General features: G+C 40.8%; 4 protein-coding genes across 4 annotated transcripts; 3 read left to right on the top strand and 1 right to left on the bottom strand.

Moving 5' to 3' along the window:
* LOC142966751 (uncharacterized) lies at nucleotides 1-2,511 on the top strand. Its single transcript, XM_076107077.1, has 4 exons — nucleotides 1-169; nucleotides 814-833; nucleotides 913-953; nucleotides 1,301-2,511. Exons 1-4 carry the CDS (start codon nucleotides 150-152, stop codon nucleotides 1,487-1,489), a joined length of 270 nt encoding a protein of 89 aa, XP_075963192.1. The 5' UTR covers nucleotides 1-149; the 3' UTR covers nucleotides 1,490-2,511.
* Nucleotides 2,512-3,713: 1,202 nt separating this feature from the next.
* LOC142966735 (cell surface glycoprotein CD200 receptor 1) lies at nucleotides 3,714-7,927 on the bottom strand. Its single transcript, XM_076107076.1, has 7 exons — nucleotides 7,827-7,927; nucleotides 7,608-7,722; nucleotides 5,489-5,794; nucleotides 5,019-5,282; nucleotides 4,734-4,830; nucleotides 4,593-4,635; nucleotides 3,714-4,488 (listed from the first exon to the last, which is right to left on the bottom strand). The coding sequence occupies exons 2-7, from the start codon at nucleotides 7,675-7,677 to the stop codon at nucleotides 4,399-4,401; spliced, it is 870 nt and encodes a 289-aa protein (XP_075963191.1). The 5' UTR covers nucleotides 7,678-7,722; nucleotides 7,827-7,927; the 3' UTR covers nucleotides 3,714-4,398.
* A 2,512-nt stretch (nucleotides 7,928-10,439) lies between these two features.
* On the top strand, nucleotides 10,440-15,716 carry cfap91 (cilia and flagella associated protein 91). Its single transcript, XM_076107075.1, has 17 exons — nucleotides 10,440-10,730; nucleotides 10,814-10,884; nucleotides 11,463-11,620; nucleotides 11,723-11,803; nucleotides 11,997-12,053; nucleotides 12,138-12,322; nucleotides 12,533-12,710; nucleotides 13,106-13,263; nucleotides 13,359-13,535; nucleotides 13,641-13,774; nucleotides 13,852-13,956; nucleotides 14,049-14,120; nucleotides 14,307-14,453; nucleotides 14,534-14,755; nucleotides 14,871-15,019; nucleotides 15,108-15,199; nucleotides 15,438-15,716. The coding sequence occupies exons 1-17, from the start codon at nucleotides 10,574-10,576 to the stop codon at nucleotides 15,626-15,628; spliced, it is 2,334 nt and encodes a 777-aa protein (XP_075963190.1). The 5' UTR covers nucleotides 10,440-10,573; the 3' UTR covers nucleotides 15,629-15,716.
* Nucleotides 15,717-17,547: 1,831 nt separating this feature from the next.
* On the top strand, nucleotides 17,548-21,526 carry nr1i2 (nuclear receptor subfamily 1, group I, member 2). The gene is made up of 8 exons (XM_076103257.1): nucleotides 17,548-18,092; nucleotides 18,770-18,900; nucleotides 19,076-19,245; nucleotides 19,329-19,576; nucleotides 19,728-19,873; nucleotides 20,937-21,053; nucleotides 21,188-21,293; nucleotides 21,370-21,526. Exons 1-8 carry the CDS (start codon nucleotides 17,881-17,883, stop codon nucleotides 21,524-21,526), a joined length of 1,287 nt encoding a protein of 428 aa, XP_075959372.1. The 5' UTR covers nucleotides 17,548-17,880.
* Nucleotides 21,527-21,925: the final 399 nt, after the last annotated feature.

A 21,925-nucleotide genomic window follows, 5' to 3' on the forward strand; every position in this document is an offset into this window, starting at 1 on the left:
ACCTCTCACTCTCTCTCTCTCCAGCCCATGTGCAGCAGAGCGATATCACTATAGCACTGTCAGGCTGAGGGTTGCAACAGCAACCAAGCACATGAACCTGCCGCCTTTTGACGAATACAGTGTGAACATCCAGACTCTGTGGGCACATCATGGGAAACTGCACTTCAAGGTAAGTGATCATCCTTAGATGCGCAGAGTAGAAGGCACCCTCACATGCCTCAGAGCAATTTTTCAGCAGGTGGTGATTAGGCTCTAAAGCTTTCCAGGAAGTGTATACTGACAACCTAAAACAAGACTGATGACATTAAAAGAAACTGTGGGAAAGACCACTTTTTAAAAAGAATATAAAAGAGCTGGAAGCACGTGTTTAAATTAAACATTGTTGTATTTTGGCCCCATGTTAAGCAGCTTGTGTATTTGCTTCAATGAGGAAATATTGGTGATAAGAACAGACTCAGTGTCCAACTTAAAGAATTGACAGTATATAACAGTGCAGTTTGTATCGTTGTAAAATGTTGACGTTGACCTAGAACCACCCAGAAAGTTCCACGACCTGTGCTGTTAGTGGCTGACATACAGTACACAGTTGGTCATAGATAGATGTGGGTTGAATATCTGAAGTGTTTCCTGTTGCAGCAAACGTCATCTTTTAAACTGTCAAATACTGCTGTGGGGTAAAAAACCTATACGCCTCCAGCCTCCTAACATTCTCAGTCATTTTATTTTCCCCACACTAATGGGTTTTATTGTTCTGTTCAATGCTCCGGATGATTGCATCTTCATTGTGCTCTTCATCTTTTGTTCTACTGTCAGAATAAAGAAGAACAGGAAAGGTAAAAGTACATTTATTATGGACAGACTTTATACAGTTTTGCTGTGTGTGATGTTATATATTTACATTTTCTCTTCCAGGTGATTATGCAGCAGATGGAAAGAGCAGCACACATAATAAGGTAGACCTGCCCACATCAATGTTGAGTCTATTTTTGTTGAGTGTAAATCTCCATGGTTATCAGCTCCAGCTTTTCATGGGACACAGGGGTGTTCCTGTGCTTTTATGATAGCCCGGTCCGAGGTGCTGCCTCCTTCAATTTGCATACTGGGTGAACATTAATGTGAGGCCTCTGTTGTAAAAGAAACTGTGAGGCTGTTTATTTCGGTTACAGGAAGTCATAACCACAACCCACATCAAGATTGTGCTGGTTGCAGTAGTCCTGTGTGAAAAAAAGTATAAATAATGATGTGTAACATAAATCATGTTCAGGATTTACATCTTACTTTTTGTATTATCTCATGACAGCCTCACGAGGATGTAACGTACGCCTCTATTGACCACAGCACTGCCAAAGGATCAAGTAGGACCAGAGCCACCAATGATGATGATTGTGACTATGCAATAGTTCATGTCCCAGCAGCACGTCAACCTGAACGTGTGTCTGAGTGCTCATCTAAAGACGAAGGTGCAGACGATTATGTGCTCATGGGGTGAATAGAAACAAGGGGAAGTTTATTCGGACTATTGCAAGATGCAGGACTCGTAGATAGCACAAACAGGACGAAGTGACTGTCTGTTAATCAAATCTTGATCTTCAGTGAAGAAACTGTGACAAAGTGAAGAAAAAGACATCCACGGTCAACAGCAGGTGGTTGCGGAAACACCAATCCCCCTCATGTTTCGCTCCACTATTGAGAAAACTGTCTTGTTCCTTTCTAAAGAAGACAAACTTGCATCACATTTGTCATGTGTCAAACTTTTATATCATAGCACCTTTTTAAACTTTGGCAGAAAAGATTGTCAACTAAATTGGTTTTGTCGGTGTGTGCACTACTACTATGTAATACATACTGTATGTAGTATGAATTGTGGACATATCTTTGGTGTTTGACCACTTTTTGACACTCGTGCAAGAGGTTATATCTATTTTGAACGTCTTTAAGACGGAAGAGCAAGTAGCTGTTAGTTACAACATGGCCTGAATGATTGAGAATCGTTATCCTAATCTTTACGCCACTTTGTGTTGAATTTTGAAATTATTTTCATTTGCTTTTGTTTGTTGTAACATTTGTCTTCAAAATGTTTTCGCTTGCAAGGGGTATATGTGCGGTAGACAAACAGTTGCAGAAACTTAACCCTACGTCAAGATGCCTGAACCAGACTTCAATAACAGCGCGCATTATGCCCAGACTAACATGTAGCTCAAATGTTTGTATAATAAAATGGTAGAATTGTGTGTGCAGTTGTGGCCTTTGCCACTTTATCCAATCCATGATGGAAGAATGTAATGTTTATAAAAGTGTGTCCACAGCAAACACCTCAAACTGCTTTCCAGAGTTTGTGAATATTTTATAACATTGCTCCTGAGAACTATGCACCAGATATAATACAATTAGATATTTAAGGCTTCAGAATTTATATTTTTCATGTCTTGTACGAGCATTTTGAAAATGCCTCAGGGTTTGTTTGACTGGATGGATATAAAAAAGTAAAGTGGTGTAATTTACTGCAAGTTGCATTTGTTTCTCTGTGGTTTCATTGGTATTTTGCAGTCATTAAAACCCCTTTTACCACATTAGTTCATTATTCAGTTGTATTAATCAACTGAATCACTGAAAACATCTGAGAGAAATCATGGCAATAATCTCTTTTAAGGTCAAACCGTCGGTAAGGTTCTTTGCTACATTTCAGAGAGCTGTGAATGTGTTCACCAGAAATAGACAAGCAAAAAACTAATCGAGTCCAAGGGCGTCATGTTCTGTGGACAGAAATGCATTTGACAGCTTCCCCTTTTCTGTTCAACTAAATAATCAGTGTGAGGTTGAGACACATTATAGTTGCTGCAGCCATTTTAATAGCAGAATTCAAATAGAAAGTCGAGACCCTGGCTGCATGTGTATCAGGGGAATTGTTACATCAAGCATAACCTGTTTCAATGTGGACATGTGGGTACATATTAGTATTATTCAGACTTCTCTTTAAGATGCAAGATACAGGATCGGGAGCATTTTGATTGCCTCTCAACGGCGGCTCAAAGCTAACAGCAGTAACGGCGCAAACATTGGCGAAAGTGCTGACAGAGCTAACAGTGTTTACCTAAGGGAGGGTGGTTGTAACGCTTCCCGCATTATCAGCTGTAACCACCATACAAGAGCAGTGCAGAGTGGCGGCCATGAGCTAAGGGCAATCTCACACGTATTACTAACACGCACCTAAAGCACGTGCAGCAGGCCCGGCTATGCCAACAAAGCAAGGAGAAGCTTGGATATCAATACATACAGAGAGCGACTTCATTCTCTGCTCAGGTAGACATAACTCCACGATATCTTTACATAGATGATGGTTTTTTTGCTGCTATATTATTGTTCAGGATGTTAAATACAGCTCTTTAAACATGGACTGTGATGCATGATGATGATGATGATGATGATGATGCTGATGATGATGATGATGATGATGATGATGGACTATTTTCTGATCTCCACCAGTAGATGGCAGGACAGTCCTTTTTCTATTTTCCATTTCCTCTAAATCAATTTCTTGAGAAATGGGTTTAAACTCATCATTTATTAGGATGGTCTGGTGCGAATATTATTCAAATGGGTGAGAAAGGGTGGATGTTCAAGCAAGTATCAGTTTGCTGCAATGGATAACAAAAGTAATCTTCATATTTAACCTTTTTAAATATTTACCACAGTGGAAAAAAAAGCTAAAATCATTTTTAGTGTTCTTTTTAATTTTGTAGAGTTTAGCAGTGGAAACAGTATATTTGGATGTGTGTTCAATACACACAATTACATAATTTGACATTACATGAATACCTCACATAATATTATCTTGAGGCAATTTTACAGCTGTGTTTTCTAATTGGGATCGTATTGGGTTGACCAAAGCTAGAATCTGTTAAAAGGTGAGCATCTCTTCACATTTATCTACAAATATATGTTAAAAATAATAATGATAATAATGTTCATATAATTGTCACCCATATAGTTCATGATTACATCAAACGTTCTGTAGTCTCGGCGCACTGAGTCCGGCTGAAGGCGGTATTCTTTCCAATTCAGCAATTCCTTGCATTTGTAACTACAGTTATTATTAATGTTCTCCATGACACACACACACACACACACACACACACACACACACACACACACACAGAGAGTAGTGGGCTGCATGTGCAGTGCAGCCAGTGTGTGACATCAGATACATCCCCTGTTCCATCAGTCAAGAGTTAACTTGGGGCAGACTTTAAACTGAGAGACTTCCCTCCCTTCTCGGAAGTCTTTCATCTCACTCTCCTCTGTCTTTACTATTTCACCGTTTCTCAGTTTCACAGCCTTCAGTTTCTCACAAAGAGTCATGTGCATTTAAGTGTGTGAATGTGATGCATGTGTAGGATTTTATGTGAAAAACTCTGCAGATGAATTATAGATAGAGTTCACACGTTGAACATAGCTGGCGTAGGGCTCCACTTCCTCCACATCTTCTGCCTGTAATAACCAGAAAGGTGTCACAGACAAAGCTCAGCAATCTGTAAACAGTGAAGCAGTGAAACACACAGAACTACAAACTGCAGACATAGAGGATTACCTACCGGTGGCGATTTAGATGGTGAGGTGTCGGACGGCTGGCATCGCCTGGCAAAAGGTGGATACACAAACCAGCTCAGTGATTCAACATAAAAAGCTTACAAGTAGTCATTGTAAGTCATTTTTCATTAAATGGAAATTCTTACCTCAATGTTATTATTTTCTTTCGTGCCAAAAATAGAAATCCTGCTAAAATCACAATGATTACGACAACAATAAGGACGTACAGCCAAGGGAAATAACCTGCAGTGAGAGAGTGAAAATTAAAGGTTTGTTAAAAATCTGCAGTATCAATAAAGCACATAACATCTATTTAACCACTATAAAGTCACCTAGTCAATGTTTACTAAAAAGATTAACCTTATTGCTTCTGCACTAAACCCAAAGCTTAAATGTTGTCTCTCATACTGTCCACTCTGCAAGAGCCTGACCTTTTTCGAGTTTCAGTACCAAAATCCTTTTCTCTGTCCAGTTTGGGTGCTGGATAACACAGCTCAGGTTTTCTGTGTCCATTCCCTCGGGGAGCTCCAGGCGACTTTCTACTGTAAAAAATCCATCTGAGTAATTTTCCACAGACGATTCGTTTCCCATATGACTCCAGCTGATGTTGGCAGCAGGTTTTCCTCTTTCGGCCTTGCACACTGCCACCAACTTGTTGTCTTTATGGTATAACCAGGCTGATATACGGGGAGGAACTGGGCCAGGGGAAACAAAACAAGAGAAATGAGACTCACCGAATAGACCTATACTTCAGCTCACTGTAACTAAATCACAAAAAAATCTAGGCAAGTAAAACAGAAATTGATGTTTTATTAATCTTTGTCACAGTGATTTGGGTGAACTGACCCTTTTAGATAACCTTATTGATTATGTGGCTCTTGAAATCATGAATCTTTCCTACCTATGATAGCCACATGGATGGCATGATTGTCGTTTCCTCCTGTGTAGACCGACTCACACTTGTATCGCCCTTCGTCAGTATCTGAGAAGTTTGGGATGTGAAGGTAGGACAAGGCGCTGGATGTGTTTCGGAGTGATTTGCCATCATTGCAGGAATCATCGTTTGTGCCATTGTTAAAAGATATCCTACATTCTTTTTTGGTTTGAAATCGTATCTCCCAGATAACAAACAGCATCTCATTCCATGTCTTATTGCTGCATGTCAGGTTAACTTCACTCCCCTGGTTGAAAGCTAAATGTCTGACAGCTGAAAAGAGAAAAGGATAGTTGCATTATATAATGTCTGTACATAGCGGTCCAATGACTGGGCTGATTAAATGGTTTGGGTTTATTCTATACACAGTGAGCATGTCCTAATATACACAAAAAACGTGCAAAAACATAAAAACATCTTCAATTCTACACGGGAAGTGGAACTGCAAAAACAAACCAACAAAAAAATAACAAAACAAACTATAAATAGCATGTAACACAGATATAACTTAAGCCATGAAGCATTACACAAGATGAAAACAGCTAAAAAATGAATCATATTTGATGTTTTTTATTTTTATTACTTACAATAAAATATCCCAAAATCAATAAACTATGATAAATTGGCTTAAACCTTTGATCATTATTAGACGGAAGAAAATTATATTCGAATGTCATTTGAAATAAATTCAAACACATCAACTTTCCTTCAGAATATTTTTTTATCGTTGCAGAATATAAACATGTATTCTAAGAGCTACTGAATGAGAACAAATTATAATCGGCCTACTTTTGTAATGCAGGCAAACATTTGGTATAGCCCCTTATTAATACTTCATAATTGCCTTCCAAAATAATAGAAATAGAAAAGGGGAAATGTGTTTACCATAAACTGTGAGGTTCGCAGAGTGTGTGCTGTGATTAGTTCCTGAGAGAGATGGAGGTGGATGTGAGGAAAAGGTTAGTAAAATCAGATATATCAGTCAGAAAGCATGCAGTTAGTGATTTGTTCTGAGATGTTCTATCAGCAGAGAAACAATCAACGGGTTCATCTGTTATCTGTCAGGTAGTATTAGTAAGGGTGTGAAGCGATTCAATTAAAACCGGTGTGACTTGAGCAGCTGCAGCAGGGCTAAATCACAGACAGTTGTGGCAGAAAATGCACTACTTTGACCTTTGTAAAGCAAATCTAAACAGAAAAAAAGAACAAAAGTAGTTTCATTTAATCTCTCCATAACCTCCCCCAGTGTGCCTGTCTACACTGTAGAAGAAGCTTGTGACATCATCACTGCTATTTCAAAGAAATTGATTGCTAAATGCAGGACTCAATGAGTGACTTTCATGGTGTTATGGGGGTCTAAGATTTGTTTTCTTCTGACAGGTGTAAGCAAACAGGCATGCATGAAGTGGGATGGCAAAACCACAGATTCAAAACAGAAGTGTCTCTTCCACCTCTCAGAGACCACACAGTGGAGAAAATGTGCATGGTGGGGTTACCCTGATCTGAAATCATGATTTCCACTGAGGAAGCTGGTGGCAGCGTGCTGCTTGTTCATTCAGAGAATATGAGGCAACTTTTTCATATACTGTTTGTGTTGTGGGAGATTTCCCTCCGTTGTCAGCTTGTGCATTACCCCGGCCTCCGAGCATGTTCTTTCCACTGACTGTCTACACTGTGTGAGTCACACCACAGACTACTTCACAGAGAATGCAGAGCGTCTAACCACTTACAGTTTACTACTCATCCAAATATTACTACATGTCACAGAATATACAGTAATGAACGATATTATTATGGCTGTATAATATTTGAGTTACATTGCATGTTAAGGGAAATACACTCACAAAACATACATCTAGTAGCCTATAAAGTAGCACAAATGACAGTATGAAAAATATGAATCCCTAGTTTTTATACCATGAACCATGTTGCTAATTATCAGAGGCAACTCCTAACGAGATCATATTTGTGGAGGTTTTGTGCGCCTCAAAATAACAGCGTCTGTATCTAAAAGCTGTATCTGACCAAGGCTAAATGATCTAAAGTGCTAAAACCACTTGTGAGTAAAATGAATGTATGTTCAAACCTGTATCCATGCTCCGTGCTTCAGACAACACGAAGATAACCACAGCATAAATCCACATCATGTGCCCCATCGCCAGTTGTCTTCAGGTTCCTCTGTAGACTGGCAACCTGCAGCGCTGTGAGAAACACATCAAGTCTTTAACCGAATCCTCAGTCCTGAACTCCGTCTACAGTGACATCAAACTGAGTTGCCAGGTTTTGCCCGGACTATACCATTTACCCTCGTTTATCAATTTCTCTCTCTCTCTCTCTCTCTCTCTCTCTATTTATGCACAATGAGCTCAGGGTTTGAGTCGAGCGAGTTCTCCACCCCATCCAGACAAACTGAACATCCTTAACACTCCTGATGACAAACACATATAAAGGACATGTGACTCACTAATCCCTCCCTTCATTTTTGTCTTCCCCCCTCTCCAAACCGCTTTCCACTGAAACATCTGCCTTTTTGCTCCAGCACAGGATGACATCTGACAAGATACCAGTTTCCTTTCTTGCTAGTTACATCTCACTCTGTCAAAGCAGTATGTGTGAACACTCTAAGCAAGACAACGTTGCAAAGCAGATACATTAGACACAGTCACATTTCGTATATGTACAATACCATAGATAAAATTCAACATGGCTCAGACTGCATTACTATATGAATGCTCATACATCTAATACAGTGTAATACTATTGGGACTACAGATGAAAAATAGCCTTTTGGCTAACTCTGGCACATTTGCAGAAATGTTTTTATTAATGTGCACTGTCCCGTTCAAATAAACCAATAAATAAATACAATAGCATTGCAATAAATCCCACCTTCTTTAATGTTAAAATGTTCAGATGTTATTCAAACTAAGACGGGTGTGTTGATTCTAAATAGGCCTTTTGGAGCTGCTGTTGTTGAACGCATTTGCATTAAACTGAGAGGTGTAGTCTATCCTCATTGATTTAAATAGTGTAGACAACATATCAGAGACGCCCTCTCACCATAACACAATACAAATGTAGCAACAGCACAATCTATATAGTCTCCAAAGTTACCACAGTTAAATCAACACTTCTCTAAAAAGGTTACTTACTGAAAGCAGGATTTATTGGCTGTTGTGTGACTTTTAGCTAGGTTTTAAATAATAATCTATTATAGTTATTATAGAGAAGAAATCGTTTGTGCTGAGTAAGTGTAATTTGTTTTGCGGTCTCTGCTGGTGTATGAACATCTTGCTTTATAACGGTTACTCAATGCAGAGGTGCTGACTCCATCCTCAGTTTGCAGATCAGAGATGAACCGACAACAATGCATTAGGCAGTTATTGCGTGCGTGTGGTTATGATCTGCAAGCTCAATGCGGAGTCTGTGGTTCATGAGTAGATCATGGAATGAGACATCTTCATATTAGCTGCCCCGAATAAAATCAGGTTGGCCGGATGAACAATAAAAACTCAAAGTTTCTGTTTGCTGAGTGTACTCTCACTCTGCCCATAACTGTGACAATGAACGTTCAATGCAGATATACAATCTCTGAAAGAGAGGCCTACATAAAACCTTCTGGTTAAACAGTAAATCAACCCACAGCTCGGCCAGCACTTATTTGCCCGTCCTCATAAAATGCTGAGTTTGGGAATTCAAAAACAGTACTGACACTAATGTGAGGAAGTGATAGTTGCAGTAATCCAGCTTTTACCATGCACAAGCGTGTTCTCCTTTTTCTAAGATCTAATATTAGACAGTGTTTATTCAACAAAAACAAGTTCAGCTGACTGTGAGCTGGCACACTTGGCACTAAAACTGGCTCTTTTTTTACAGCTGTGAAGAAATGTTGCTTTGGTCAGCTGTGTTCCTCTAATCCAAAACTAAAAAAAAACTTTGAGGAAGAGAATACTATCTGTGCCACATGCTGTGTATGTGTGTGTGTGTGTGTGTGCGTGCGTGTGTGTGTGTGTGTGTGTGTGTGTGTGTGTGTGTGTGTGTGGCTGTTTCCTTTGATAACACAGACTTCCTGTTGATGCCAAAATCAACCTTTTTGGCTCACCAAAAATATGCTCTGAGGGGTAAAGAAAAAAGAGAGATGTATGAAGTGAAACAATGAATATGTCTTCTGAAAAAGAGTAATAGCCAAAAGAAGCTCCTGATGTACATTTGTACTTAATGGGGCAAGCCTTCCTCTGTGACTGATGAACTCTTGTCAAAGTAAATAAATAAATGTCATTTTGCCATTCAAACACCTAAGCAGGATAATTCAATACAAGTATAATTTATTTTCACATTAACATAGAAACATACTATTCTACCCCCCTGGTCTAGCTGCAATAACATTAAGCAACATATTTTTAAATTTGTAGGACTAGTTGATCAATTTTGGGCCACTGTATTAAACTGTTGTGACTATATGTTGACTACATGCACACATATAACATGAAACAGATGACATGTACTTTCTTTTCCATCACTGGGGTTATAATTCCATTCTTATAATGTAAAGGTTATGTTTTAAGACGAGACGCAAAGGGGGCGGAACCATCCATGAGAGGAATCGCTTTTCCCGGGAGTATCTATATCACGTCCTCGTTTGAAAGTTTCTCTTTTGCAACATTTAAACACAGGAGTCTCTGTAACGATGTTATATGTTCATGTCAATAATCTCCTCTTTCTTATAGAGGAATCACGTTTCATGTTTTGTCAGGAGAATGGCTTTTCTTCCACACGAATGAGCCTCAAGTCGACCAAAGCACGAATGAGACACAGCCGGGGCGAAGAACGCTGCGCTCCGAAATGATCCCTGGGAGTTGTAGTTCGTTAACTTCTCCTCTTGTTTTGTTCGGTACATTGGCTTGGACGTTTGACTTTTTAATCACATGTAATGCACGACCACGTCATTTGTAGAGTCTCATTTTCGTGAAGCCTGCTCTTTCAACGACACGATGTTTTATGCAGATAATAAAATGACCCCCCCAACGTTAAACCTTTGAGTTTACCTTCACCATGGTTACATCGCTAAACACCACAGAGCTGTCTGAGAGAGACGCGTTAAGGAAACCACGATTTTTAAGCGAGAAAATGAGCGTCACTCGCACGAATCCTAAGACAAATGAAGCCTCTAAAGTTGTGAGGCCACAACGGCTTTATGACCACTTATATGGTAAGTATACTTATAATATAGCGTTAAATGCACGCTGACGCGAGCTATACCATTTACACATGTAGTGAACTGTCTCTCCACAGATCCTGTGTACACGGTGTCATCGGAGGTGAACCATGCCAGGTCCAGAGTCAGTGCGTCTAAGGGCCGAATAGTAAGTTGCGTCCACATGTATCCTACAGCAACATATTGGTTTTGTTGAGCCCTAATGTGTAACTCTTATTGTTTTGCCCAAATACTAAGTTAAAGGCAACACTCATTTTGGCTTAGCAACTCTTAAACACAAGACATATGTTGGGTCAAACTGTATTGTTTACTTATTACCATGTTTTATGTTGGTTAAGTTCTGTTGCTCACAGATTTGTCAAAAAATGACAGTATTGTTCTCAGTTGTTTACACGTATACCGTAAACTCATCTAGAACTTCACCGATTTATTGTCAGAATAGTGTTTGTTTTAAGCTGGCAAATACATTTATTAGATAAGAGCATACAAATGAAGCTTGTACTGTAATATTGTACTGTGTATAACTAAGTTAAATTCATATTTTTTATTTCACACTATTAACACGGAGCTTAGGAAAAAATGTCACAATTGACCCACTTTCTGTTTACCTTTGCTCTTCAACTAGGACCCATGGCCAATATTTTTTCTGTTGCTACACATGAGAATAAAGAAACAGACTGAACATGAAATGCACTCGCTGACTGTATTTCTCTCTGCCTTTATCAGAGGAGAGTGCCTGTGTTTGAGTCGATGTTCAGTGACCTGTCCCACTACCCACGGTATACCGTTCAGCTGGACCCAGCAGACCCAGTACCGACCTTTATGGATCGTCCCTGGCGAGGCCACACGGAACAGCGTATGGAGGCATTGCAGCAGTTGGCTGGGTAACACTAACAGACACCATTTTAATGAGTATTAATTCAAGGTTAAACTACGTTACTCTTGACAAATATACACTGGGTCTCTTGGCATTATCTACTTGACAGGGCTATTCCAAATGCTCAGTCGTGGCTGAAAAGGGAGGAGTGCCATGTGACCGGAGCTGATCGCTGGAAATACTTTAAACGGTTTGATTGGCCTGTCTACACTCACTCATTCACAGCTGTGAATACGGTGGAATACAACCATACTAACATTGTGCAGCGGTTTCTTCAACCTGATATTATGACAGTTTGCAAAGTATAACTGGCATATTGCCACAGTTTCCACTTTAGATATTGACCGTGTCTCTGACGAGGTGTTGCATTCTGTTTCCCTTAGCCCTCTGATTCCCTTTGCAGAGCAGATTCCCCCGCATGCAACTTTTGCGTTGCCTAAGTAAGTACCGCATTGATTCATCACGCTTCTTTATTTTCCAGCCAAATCTGTTTGAGGGTGCATCCTCTCATTTTGTCTCATCAGAGAAGACGTGGTATCTTCTGGTGGAAAGAATGCTGGGCATTCTGAACAGCCCACTCACTTCACTGTCGGGGTCCAGACAGACTACAGGGAAAGTGAAACACAGACAGACCCGTACAGCCCTGAGTATGTGGTGCAACCTGGGACAACTCCCTCAGAACTCCTGCAAATGGCAGCTTTGACTTGGGGTACATGATCAACTGTTCAGATCTTGACTAGAAGAGACTATAATGTATAATTACCTTGTTAAAACCAGACATATTCAGCTGTCCCACTGGTGGTCATCTGAATAGTTTACCGGCACCTACCAGGTTATTAGTCTACTTGTACCTTTAGTGTCTTTTATTAAGCTTACCTACGCATCTCATTAAACCCTCCCTGATGACGATTTCCCTTAGGTCGTGGTCTGCCTGCAGGCCTGGCAGAAGTGGAAATGATAGAGCGGGCACGTGCCAAACAAGCTTGGGCGACCACCCTTCCTCCATTGGATGACCTTAGTCAGCTGGAGAAAAGGAGACGCATGATGGAGGAGATGGAGGTCAAAGAGTGGGCTTTCAGAGAAGGAGAAATCCAGAAGTGAGTGGTGCTGCACCTTAACCGCTGTTATTTAACTTTTTATTTCCAACAAGAAAAGACATAAATAGATAAGTAAACCACTACTCATCCAACATGTTGTTAGTGCAGTTTGGCACAGATTTGAGCCACCTGTTAGCATGTACCAAGTAGCATTATATCTTAAGCCTTATGCCATCACAATTCTACTTGAGATGGCATTGTAAAGGTAGGTTCTCTCATCAAAATGCTACAAACACATAGTACTTGGGGCTACTACATGTCTAACCAAGAATAATATGTTGACTTATTAAGTAATCTCTGTGACCCCCCTCCTTCCCCTTGATGTTCCTGCTGTCTTCACCATGCAAAACCTGCCCTTCTGCCATTGCTCTTTGTTTTTCTGTGGTGGCGACAAGGTTGCAAGATGCTCGTCTTACTGTGCTGAAGGACCTCTTGAGGCAAAGAGATGAGGCCCAGAAAGAAGTCACAAGCGAGAGACTCAACCACATATTTTCTAAGCTCCAAAAAGACAAAAAGACCAAGCTACATAAGATTCACAATGACTACACCAGGTGTAAGACAACCGCTGGCTCTGCTCTAACATCATACCTCGATCGTGAATGTATTATTCAAGGTTTTTCTTTTTTTCCGTGGTTATTTTGTGTGTAGCACTGAGAAAACTGGAAGCCAAGGGGAGAAATGTGGAGGGGAAGCTAGGGCGACTTGGCATTGGCAAAAACTATACGGATATTCAGCCATGTGCCCCTCGGAGCCGCAGGGATACATTCTCCAACAGGAACACCTGCAACAATGAGTTAAAAAGCCACTACTTGAACGCATATGAAGGTCTGAATCATCAAGTAGAAGTGTGGATCATCTCCATACTAGCATCTCGGAGACAACATTATCCGTTTATTTTCAAGGAAACTTTAAACTGTTTGTCAATCATAGGTTTGCTGGAGTTAGAGGCAGGACTCTCTGCCTCAGACCTCAAGCCATGGGTGAAAAGACATCAGCCCAAAGTCATCAACAATGTGATCAGTCCACCTGAGTGCCCAGAAATAGAAATGATGAAAAAATACAAGGTAAAGCAGAAAGAAATATGTTCAAGTATATCACTTACGTTCTACATACACATGTATTACCGATTGTTGGTCCACAGGCCCTGAGAGAGGAGGAAAATAAGCAAAAAGCTTCGCGTTTTCCTGTCAAGAGGGAGAAGCCCGTTCCTCGTCCTGTCACTCCCATAGTGGAGGAGCCACCAGAGGTCAGCAAATGTCTCTGACTCTAATTGACATTAACCTTGCTCATCCTACATGTTTCGTTTTATTGTTAACTCATTCATGTGTCCCTCTATAGGGGGACGAGGAGATAGAGCTCGCAGTCATCCACTTACAGAAATTACTGAGAGGAAGAAGTATTCAATACAAGGTCTGAACATGTCTGCATGCACATGCATGTGTGTGTGTGTGTGTGTGTGTGTGTGTGTGTGCATGTTTACTTGCATGTCCGTTACTTTTTTTTAATGGCTGAAGTGCCTACAGAAATGTTTAAATGTTCTTAAGTTGTAAGGACTCTATTTACTCTCTATTCACTTCTGTCTGTGTTGTTTTACAGATGTTTAAGGGCAAGGAGAACCATCTGGAGCTCTTTCGGGAACTGAGGACTGTCCACGCCCTGCAGGGGGAGGAGCAAGAGCTACAGAAAGCTGACAAAGAGCTCGTGATGACCCTTAAAGAACAGAGAGACAAACATAGACACGAGGTGAAAAACATAGTCACATCCACATACAAAATGTTACCAACTCCAAACAATCTCATTGCGCCTCCTCTCTCCCCTCCCAGACCTCTCAAGAGGAGGCTTCTCAGGCCGGAGTGGTAGGCGCCGAGCTTGAACACCTATTCGACACCTTGTCCAAGGGGCTGATTCATCTCCAGGAAGAGCGTAGGATCCATGCCTTTATACTACTGGCTGAGAGAGACCGTCGCCTGCGAGAGGCTGAGGAGAATGGGAGGAGACAGGTGGAGGACCGCAGGCGCATAGAAGAAGATGAGATCTTCAGACAAGTGTGTACATGTGTCATTTGTTAGCTACGAGTGTGCAAAGGATAATATGTGTTTGCGGTGCACAGGTGTTATTGCTTCGCATGTGTGTGTGTGTGTCCTAAACACTGTGTAACAGGTGGTTCAGGTGCACCAGGAAACTGTGGATTTGTATTTGGAGGACATCATCCTAGCAACCTTGGAGCAGACAGCTGACAAGCAGGCCAGAGAGGAAATCCACAGACGGGCAAAGGAGGTCAACGACATCGCCTATGCCATGGAGGAAAGGTAATGGATACCTCAGCATGCCAGCTAATGTTTTATATTCAGAAATTTCAAAGCAGCAATAATGACCAAAGATAATGTGTGTGTTTAGCCGAAACAATCTTCAGTCGGAGGAGATTGTGTCTGAGTTGATGTACAGTTTCCTCATCCCAGAGGTCGAGAAGATCACTGTCAGGCAAAGAGGTTTGGGAGATTTTCCTATTTTCCCTGTATTCACACATTGTTATCATAGAAAACAATGTCAAAATGATTGAAAATCATGAGTAGATGGTATTTGTACCAACAATTACAAACAGATAAAAAAAGGCACCACGTTTTAAGACCCGTTCCCTTAATAGAAACAAACAATAAATGACAATTGACTGATAAAGTTAAATGATAGATTTACCAGCGGTCTAACTGTGTGATTTCTCTCATCCAGTGCACCAGAGGCAGCATAGACACTTACAAGCAGCTCGGAGCATCATTCAGGGAGCTGCTGAGCATTCTGGGATCCTTCCTAGTACTCTCTTGTCGTCGCAGTTGACCTGTCCCTCTGAAAGAGCCTCCAACCGGGTCCTCGAGGAGATGATCAGCCAAGTGGAGCAGGAGAAGGGGAAGGAAACAGAGTAAAGAGAGGACTATGAATATAACGTGTTGAAATGCAGTCCGATGTCTAAATTTGCTGTTCATCAATACTATTAAAGTTTCATATTCATCATTGTGGGTTTATGGGTTGATTGTAGCCTTTTGATTGTTACTACTTTAACTAGAATGTTCAGTATATTCCTACATTTTCTGACAGGGTCCAAGTACAAGCTCCATTTCTATTTGGGGACTCTAGTTGGGCTGCTGTGATGGTATGGAGTGCTTGATAGGGGCCCTGGACTAAGGCTTGTATTATGCTATAGCTATTTGTTAAGTCTAATGCTGGTGCCAGTTGGTATTGGTGCACCTGCTCTCCACCTTAATCAGTTGATTGCTTTCCTCCACCACACTGAAGCACTTCTCATTTTATTTTGACCGAAATTTGACAGAGTTTTTTTCAGGGACAGGTTTTACAGAGAGACTGATTGATTCATGCAGTAACTTATTTACAGAAAGAAATGTGCTTTAAAGTGAGATAGGAAGTTATAGAAAGACGTTTGATGTGGTAGTGAATTCCTATAATATAAGCCTGTAATGACTGACAGCAATTCAGCTCTCAGTCTAATGCAATTTTTTTTAAAGTTTTAAAAAGACTTTTAAAGTCTTAAAAAGTCATGGGACGGAAACAAAGCTGGATTTTCAATGTCTACACAGAATGCATAATAAATTAGCCCCTTATGGCCTCAGTACTGCCGACATCAAAGTTTGGAGTAACTGAGGTCACAATGGTGCTCAGGTAACCCTAAATCATTTTACTGTAGAGTTTAGGAGAACACTAAGGAGAAAGTACGAGAAAAAATACATTGTAACAAATGTTCTATTTTCTCATATTTTAACTGTAATAAAAAAATAATTAAAAAACTGAATAGACGCCTATCAAAATCCAAAAGGCGTCCGCCTACACACACCTACACACACACACACACACACACACACACACACACACGCACATTCTCTGCCGACAGGCCCGTCCCGCAGGCTGCACCCAGGATATGAAACATCAAACAACACGGCCAGCAGGAAGAGCTAATGCGATACTCGTGACACCTGTTGAGTGTAAAGTAAATCCGAGGCTACCGAAGCGCAGTGGGCTACTGACAGCTGTGTGGACATCTGGAGTCACCAAGTCAGTGAGTGGAATGATCTCGATCACTGTTTGATTAACGCTCGACCTTTAACCAGGCAAAGGAGTTGTCGGAAAACTCTTTATCTATTTCAGATTATATAAGAGTCACTTTACTTGTTGTTGTTTTTTTGTTTCGACTTATATAAAATGTAAATGGGCTGTGTCAGAACGTTATTTTCTGCCCAACAAGTTAACAGAATGACGACAGAGGTGCGTGGCCCAAACAAAAAAATGTATTTCGCGAGGTGCTTATTGAGAATCGCGAGGTGCTTATTGAGAATCGATGTTTCTCAATCACTGCCAGTCACACGGTTGTGTAAGCGAACGTAAAACGTTTACTGGTTCTGGTTGTGTCTGGCTAATTTTACAGGAATGGTAACAGGTTAAAGGCACATCACATTAGGCCAACATAAAATACGCATTATGATTGTGGTTAATAATGTCATATAGTGGATTGATGATGTATTTATAGTAGCACATTTATTGACACTGAGAATACGCATTTGAGGTTGAAAAAATACACTTTCTTCAGGTCTGTCCCTCTCAGTCAGTTCAGTTCACTGACTTGAAGATTTGAAACAAAAATACAATTATACAAAACTATTATAAAAGCATGATCACTGTGACAGATCAAGCAACTTTATATGTGTCATTGGAAGTAATGAGAGTATAAAGTGGTTCTGTTGAAAGCGTGGGCACTATTCACTGTTTTGCACCGCTGCAATTAAGGCACTTCAGAGTACTTGGTGTTACTTGATGCTCTTTGATGGAGTTTGAAATGGTTCCCCACTGTGATCATTTAGCCTCGGGGAATGGATTACAATGAAAGGCTTTTAATAGTCTTAAATATCTCAACTGAGCCTTCATTCAAACGCATGCGTCACTGCACCTTTATTCAACGATGCAATAGAAGAAAATGATTCTGCAACCATTTGTCGAATGAATTCAGCCCCAATATTGTTGTCTTAGAAGGTAAGCGCGTCACAGCTCATTATTGCAGAGCATACGTCGTATGTAAGTTTTTTTTTTTTTTTGGAGGGACTTGTCATTTTTATCCATAAACAATGTTGTACTTAAAGTTAATCAATAGGGAGTAGCTACCGATGCCAGAATGGTCTCATCATCCTCACAGGGGAGAATGAGTCAGAAGGACACTGGAGTGCAGAGCATCCGAGAAGCGCTCACAAGGCACAATAAAGCGGTGGATGAGGACGGAGAGGTGACGGAAGATGAGGAGCCCCAAGCCTGCGGTGTGTGTGGAGATCTGGCCAAGGGTTTCCACTTCAACGCCTTGACGTGTGAAGGCTGCAAGGGCTTCTTCAGGTGAGGTTGTTTCGCTCACTCTTTTTCTCTATATTACACACATGCTGCAGCTTATCCCTCATCCCAGTCTGTGTTTCTGCTTCCCAGTTTTGCCATTATTTATAACAACCAACAGGGACATCTGTGATATAGGAAACAGGTGCCTCACTTGCACTTATCATCGGGGCAGATTTACAGTTTTCTCACTGGCTTAAGCAGCATTTCTGAAACGAGGCACCAAACAAGTATAATCATCAGATGAATTAAAATGGATACTGAGCCAGACAGCATTCCATCTCTCCAGCAAAACTGTCCCTTCTCTTTCTACATCAATTACTCTACCGGTGTTGCCTTGAATTATTGAAGAAAACTTTCAAGAAAATGGGGCTCAGCAGAACTATATCAAAACATACACTCTCACACAACTCCAGTCGTATGCTCTGTTGTTCCCAAACCCGTGCATCTTTGCTAAAACCATACTATTTGAAATACAATTATATATCTCTTAATATTTTACGGCTAGCTTCACATATCTGAAACAGAACCAGTGTGACGTCATCATTCAGCATTGTCGTTACACACATACATCGCACACTGTAAGACTGTAATACAATGTGTGTTTTCATGCATGTGATTTTTTTAACATCAAATTGATGTTTGTAAGCTGTTACTAAGTGGATTTTTAAAAATAAATTCAGACGTGCCATAAAGAGGCCAACGCAGCTCCGCTGTAGGTTCCTGAATGAATGCAATATAAAGAAAAACAACCGACGTTCGTGTCAAGCCTGCCGCTTCCGTAAATGCCAGGCCATAGGCATGCGCCAAGAAAGTAAGTAACATCCAGATACAACGTATGATCCCGTATTAAACCTTTACAGTATTTACATTAAGACAGAAGTATCTGATTTGAGGAGTTCATATTTCAATTGCTAGAGTGCTAGTTTTGTGAAACTGTTTTTGAAATCAGATTTCCATACATGCAGGTATGTTTTGTGTCCTTGTAGTGGTCATGTCTGAGAAGAAGGTGTTGGAGCGGAGGATCCGAATCCAGTCAAAGAAGATGCTTGACGCACCAATACAGCTGTCCTCCCAACAACAGGAAACCATTCAGGAGCTACTCTGTGGCCACCACAACTCATTCGACCCAGCGTTTTACCGCTTCAGTGGCTTCAGGGTGCGTGAATGACTGCCAGCGTGTTTGAGGTGTTGTTTTTGTCGTTGTTTTCACATGTCTGAACAATGCTTTCATCTTTTCAGCCCATGGATAGAAACGTCCTTCCTGCGAGTGAGTTCAACCAGTCTGAAAGCTCACTCTGCTTCCTCTCCCCCTCGCTCTCGCCCTCCTCCTCCTCCAGTCTCTCTGGTTCCTTTGAAAAACAAGAGAACCACGAGGACGAAGAGGTCAGAAAAGCCAGTGTTTTCTCGGCTCTTCCACACGTGACTGACCTCACCACTTACATGATTCAGGACATAATTCGTTTCTCCAAAGGTCTCAGGGACTTCCGGTAAATGTGTGCCTCAATGCATACCAAATATGTTTTATTTTAGAACTGATGTCTACCTGGAACAACTTACTCACTGTTACGTGTGTGTGTGTGTGTGTGTGTGTGTGTGTGTGTGTGTGTGTGTGTGTGTGTGTGTGTGTGTGTCTTGCAGATCTCTCAACATGGGGGACCAAATTTCTCTGTTGAAGGGAGCCACTTTTGAAATTATGCAGATCCGCTTCAACATGGTGTTCAATGCGAACACAGGCATCTGGGAATGCGGCCATAACACATACTGCATCGATGACGCTGTGCGAGGTGAGCCAATGCATGCTTTGGCATATGTTCAAAGGAGGAGGCTTGGCTGTATCCACTGTGCGGTGTGAACATGTACGTAGACATTACAAATAGCACTGTAATAATAAAACCATTTTTTTTGTTACGTGATGAACGGGTCAATGAGGTGGAAGTTTCACATTTAATTTGTTTCGGTGTCGATTAGCCCTGCATCTTTGTATGTGAAGTTGCAAAGTGGTAGTACTGTTTTATCTGTGAAAGTGTGTGTGCACTTCTCTCACCCGTCATGTTCACAGAGGTGGAACGTGACGCGTGGAGGAAAGTTCACCAGAATGTCGTCGAACTGGTGCGGTCTGCTCCTTTTATGAAGACAAACTGAAGAGCTGTAGGCATTCATTCATTCGTTGTCTTCCAGCTTTGTACTCCCTCGGCTGGCAGACACTCTGTAAGACTGATCCTGTGCGCAATGTCTCTCAAAAATGTTTATGGGATATTTACAATAAGATTAGGAAATAATTCAGGCCACACAGAATATTATTCTATTTGGATGTTTTAATGCAGCTCTAAAAAAAAAAGTCTTTGACGACAGTGTGACAAAATTCAATCTATTTTCACAGGATTTCCTCTTCCTATGCAGCTGTATTCATTGCATTAGATGACAACTAAAACTTCTTAGCTTGTGATCTTTAATACTTTTGTAAATATTGATCCTAAGAAAACAGAAAAATATCTTGTTGAAGTAATCCTGATAACAATTTTGTCTATATTGCCCATAATTTACTTACAGTAAATACTTTTAAAACTGAAATATGAAATGAAAAGCTTATATTCACATAAAAGCTGAGGCTGCAGATTGTTTGAACATACACAGGCTGGTGCTGACAAAAATAATTGAGGTTAGCAGCTCATTCATACTGACTTGAATCTGCAACCAAAGTGGGTGAGTTTCATTTAGGGTCATGTAGGCAACATCTCTGGTTCCCCTGCAAACATTATGATCCATTTTTAATTAGTTAGTTTTCCATGTTTGCACTTGTCTCATGGTCTATCATTGGCTTGACATCTCTGTCATGTCGTTTTGCAGCGGGTTTCCAGCCGCTCCTGCTGGAGCCTCTGCTCAGATTTCACCACACGCTGCGCAAACTGGGCCTGCAGGACGAAGAGTACGTTCTCATGCAGGCCATGTCCCTGTTTTCTCCAGGTAGTGGCGCTTCATCACAGTCCTTGCTGATATTGCTGAATATTTAAACCCTAGAAACAGTGTGTATTAGTACCCAGCCAAACATAAAAATGTATTTCTCACTAGTAGAGATTTGTTTTTATGTGATCTATCAGACCGTCCTGGTGTGCAGCAACACGGTGTGATTGACAAGCTTCATGAAAACACGGCACTGACACTAAAAACCTGGATTGACTTCAAGAGGACAGGACCAGAAAAAGAGTGAGTGAAATACTCTCAGTTCACTCACTGAAACCTCTGACAGATTGAACCACCTCTGTTTCCTCTGTGCCTTCAGCTTGCTGTACCCTAAAGTGATGGCCTGTCTCACGGAGATGAGAACAATGACCGAGGAGTACAGCAAACAGGTTCTGCAGATCCAGGACATCCAGCCAGACATTATCTCGCCTCTCATAATGGAGGTGGTTAGTAAAAACTGCTGTCATGACTTTTAATACTGTCATCTACTGTCCATGGACAGGACCAGCTGACTGTGCTCATTGATTTAAGGCAAAGTATTCTGTTTTTCTTGTTGTGCACGTGTTAAAAAGTGATGGTCTAAAACATAAAGATGATTGTTAGTCCTGCTGTAAACTATCATCGGTCACCCACACGTCAAAGAAGCCATGAGTAAGGCAGGATTAAGTTTTACAAAGTTTGTTTTAAGTGGTTACAGTACCGGTGGATTATGGTGGATTTGACATGTGTGTTTTATTTGTTTTGCTTACAGTAAGTACACATTGTGTCTATCAAAGAGTGTTCACGTTATGTTTTAAAGGTTTAATGGTTTTCAAAAGTCCATGAAGTTCTCATAGAAGGAAAAGAGCTGTAGTTGCAAAGACAATCTTTGCATT

The sequence above is a fragment of the Anarhichas minor genome, unplaced genomic scaffold (assembly GCF_050575085.1).
Source record: "Anarhichas minor isolate MPS153535 unplaced genomic scaffold, ASM5057508v1 ptg000004l, whole genome shotgun sequence".
NCBI classification, from domain to species: domain Eukaryota; kingdom Metazoa; phylum Chordata; class Actinopteri; order Perciformes; family Anarhichadidae; genus Anarhichas; species Anarhichas minor.

Excerpts from the sequence above, each read along its gene's own strand:
- nr1i2 (XM_076103257.1), top strand. The coding sequence starts at position 17,881 with ATGGTCTCATCATCCTCACAGGGGAGAATGAGTCAGAAGGACACTGGA. Across the intron at positions 18,093-18,769 it reads GGCTGCAAGGGCTTCTTCAG|ACGTGCCATAAAGAGGCCAA; the intron begins GTGAGGTTGTTT and ends AAATAAATTCAG. Across the intron at positions 19,874-20,936 it reads CATCGATGACGCTGTGCGAG|CGGGTTTCCAGCCGCTCCTG; the intron begins GTGAGCCAATGC and ends GTCGTTTTGCAG.
- cfap91 (XM_076107075.1), top strand. The coding sequence starts at position 10,574 with ATGGTTACATCGCTAAACACCACAGAGCTGTCTGAGAGAGACGCGTTA. Across the intron at positions 10,731-10,813 it reads GCTTTATGACCACTTATATG|ATCCTGTGTACACGGTGTCA; the intron begins GTAAGTATACTT and ends GTCTCTCCACAG. Across the intron at positions 11,621-11,722 it reads GCATTGCAGCAGTTGGCTGG|GGCTATTCCAAATGCTCAGT; the intron begins GTAACACTAACA and ends TCTACTTGACAG.
- LOC142966735 (XM_076107076.1), bottom strand. The coding sequence starts at position 7,677 with ATGGGGCACATGATGTGGATTTATGCTGTGGTTATCTTCGTGTTGTCT. Across the intron at positions 5,795-7,607 it reads AGCACGGAGCATGGATACAG|CTGTCAGACATTTAGCTTTC; the intron begins GTTTGAACATAC and ends TTCTCTTTTCAG. Across the intron at positions 4,636-4,733 it reads AAGAAAATAATAACATTGAG|GCGATGCCAGCCGTCCGACA; the intron begins GTAAGAATTTCC and ends ACCTTTTGCCAG.
- LOC142966751 (XM_076107077.1), top strand. The coding sequence starts at position 150 with ATGGGAAACTGCACTTCAAG. Across the intron at positions 170-813 it reads ATGGGAAACTGCACTTCAAG|AATAAAGAAGAACAGGAAAG; the intron begins GTAAGTGATCAT and ends TTCTACTGTCAG. Across the intron at positions 834-912 it reads AATAAAGAAGAACAGGAAAG|GTGATTATGCAGCAGATGGA; the intron begins GTAAAAGTACAT and ends TTTCTCTTCCAG.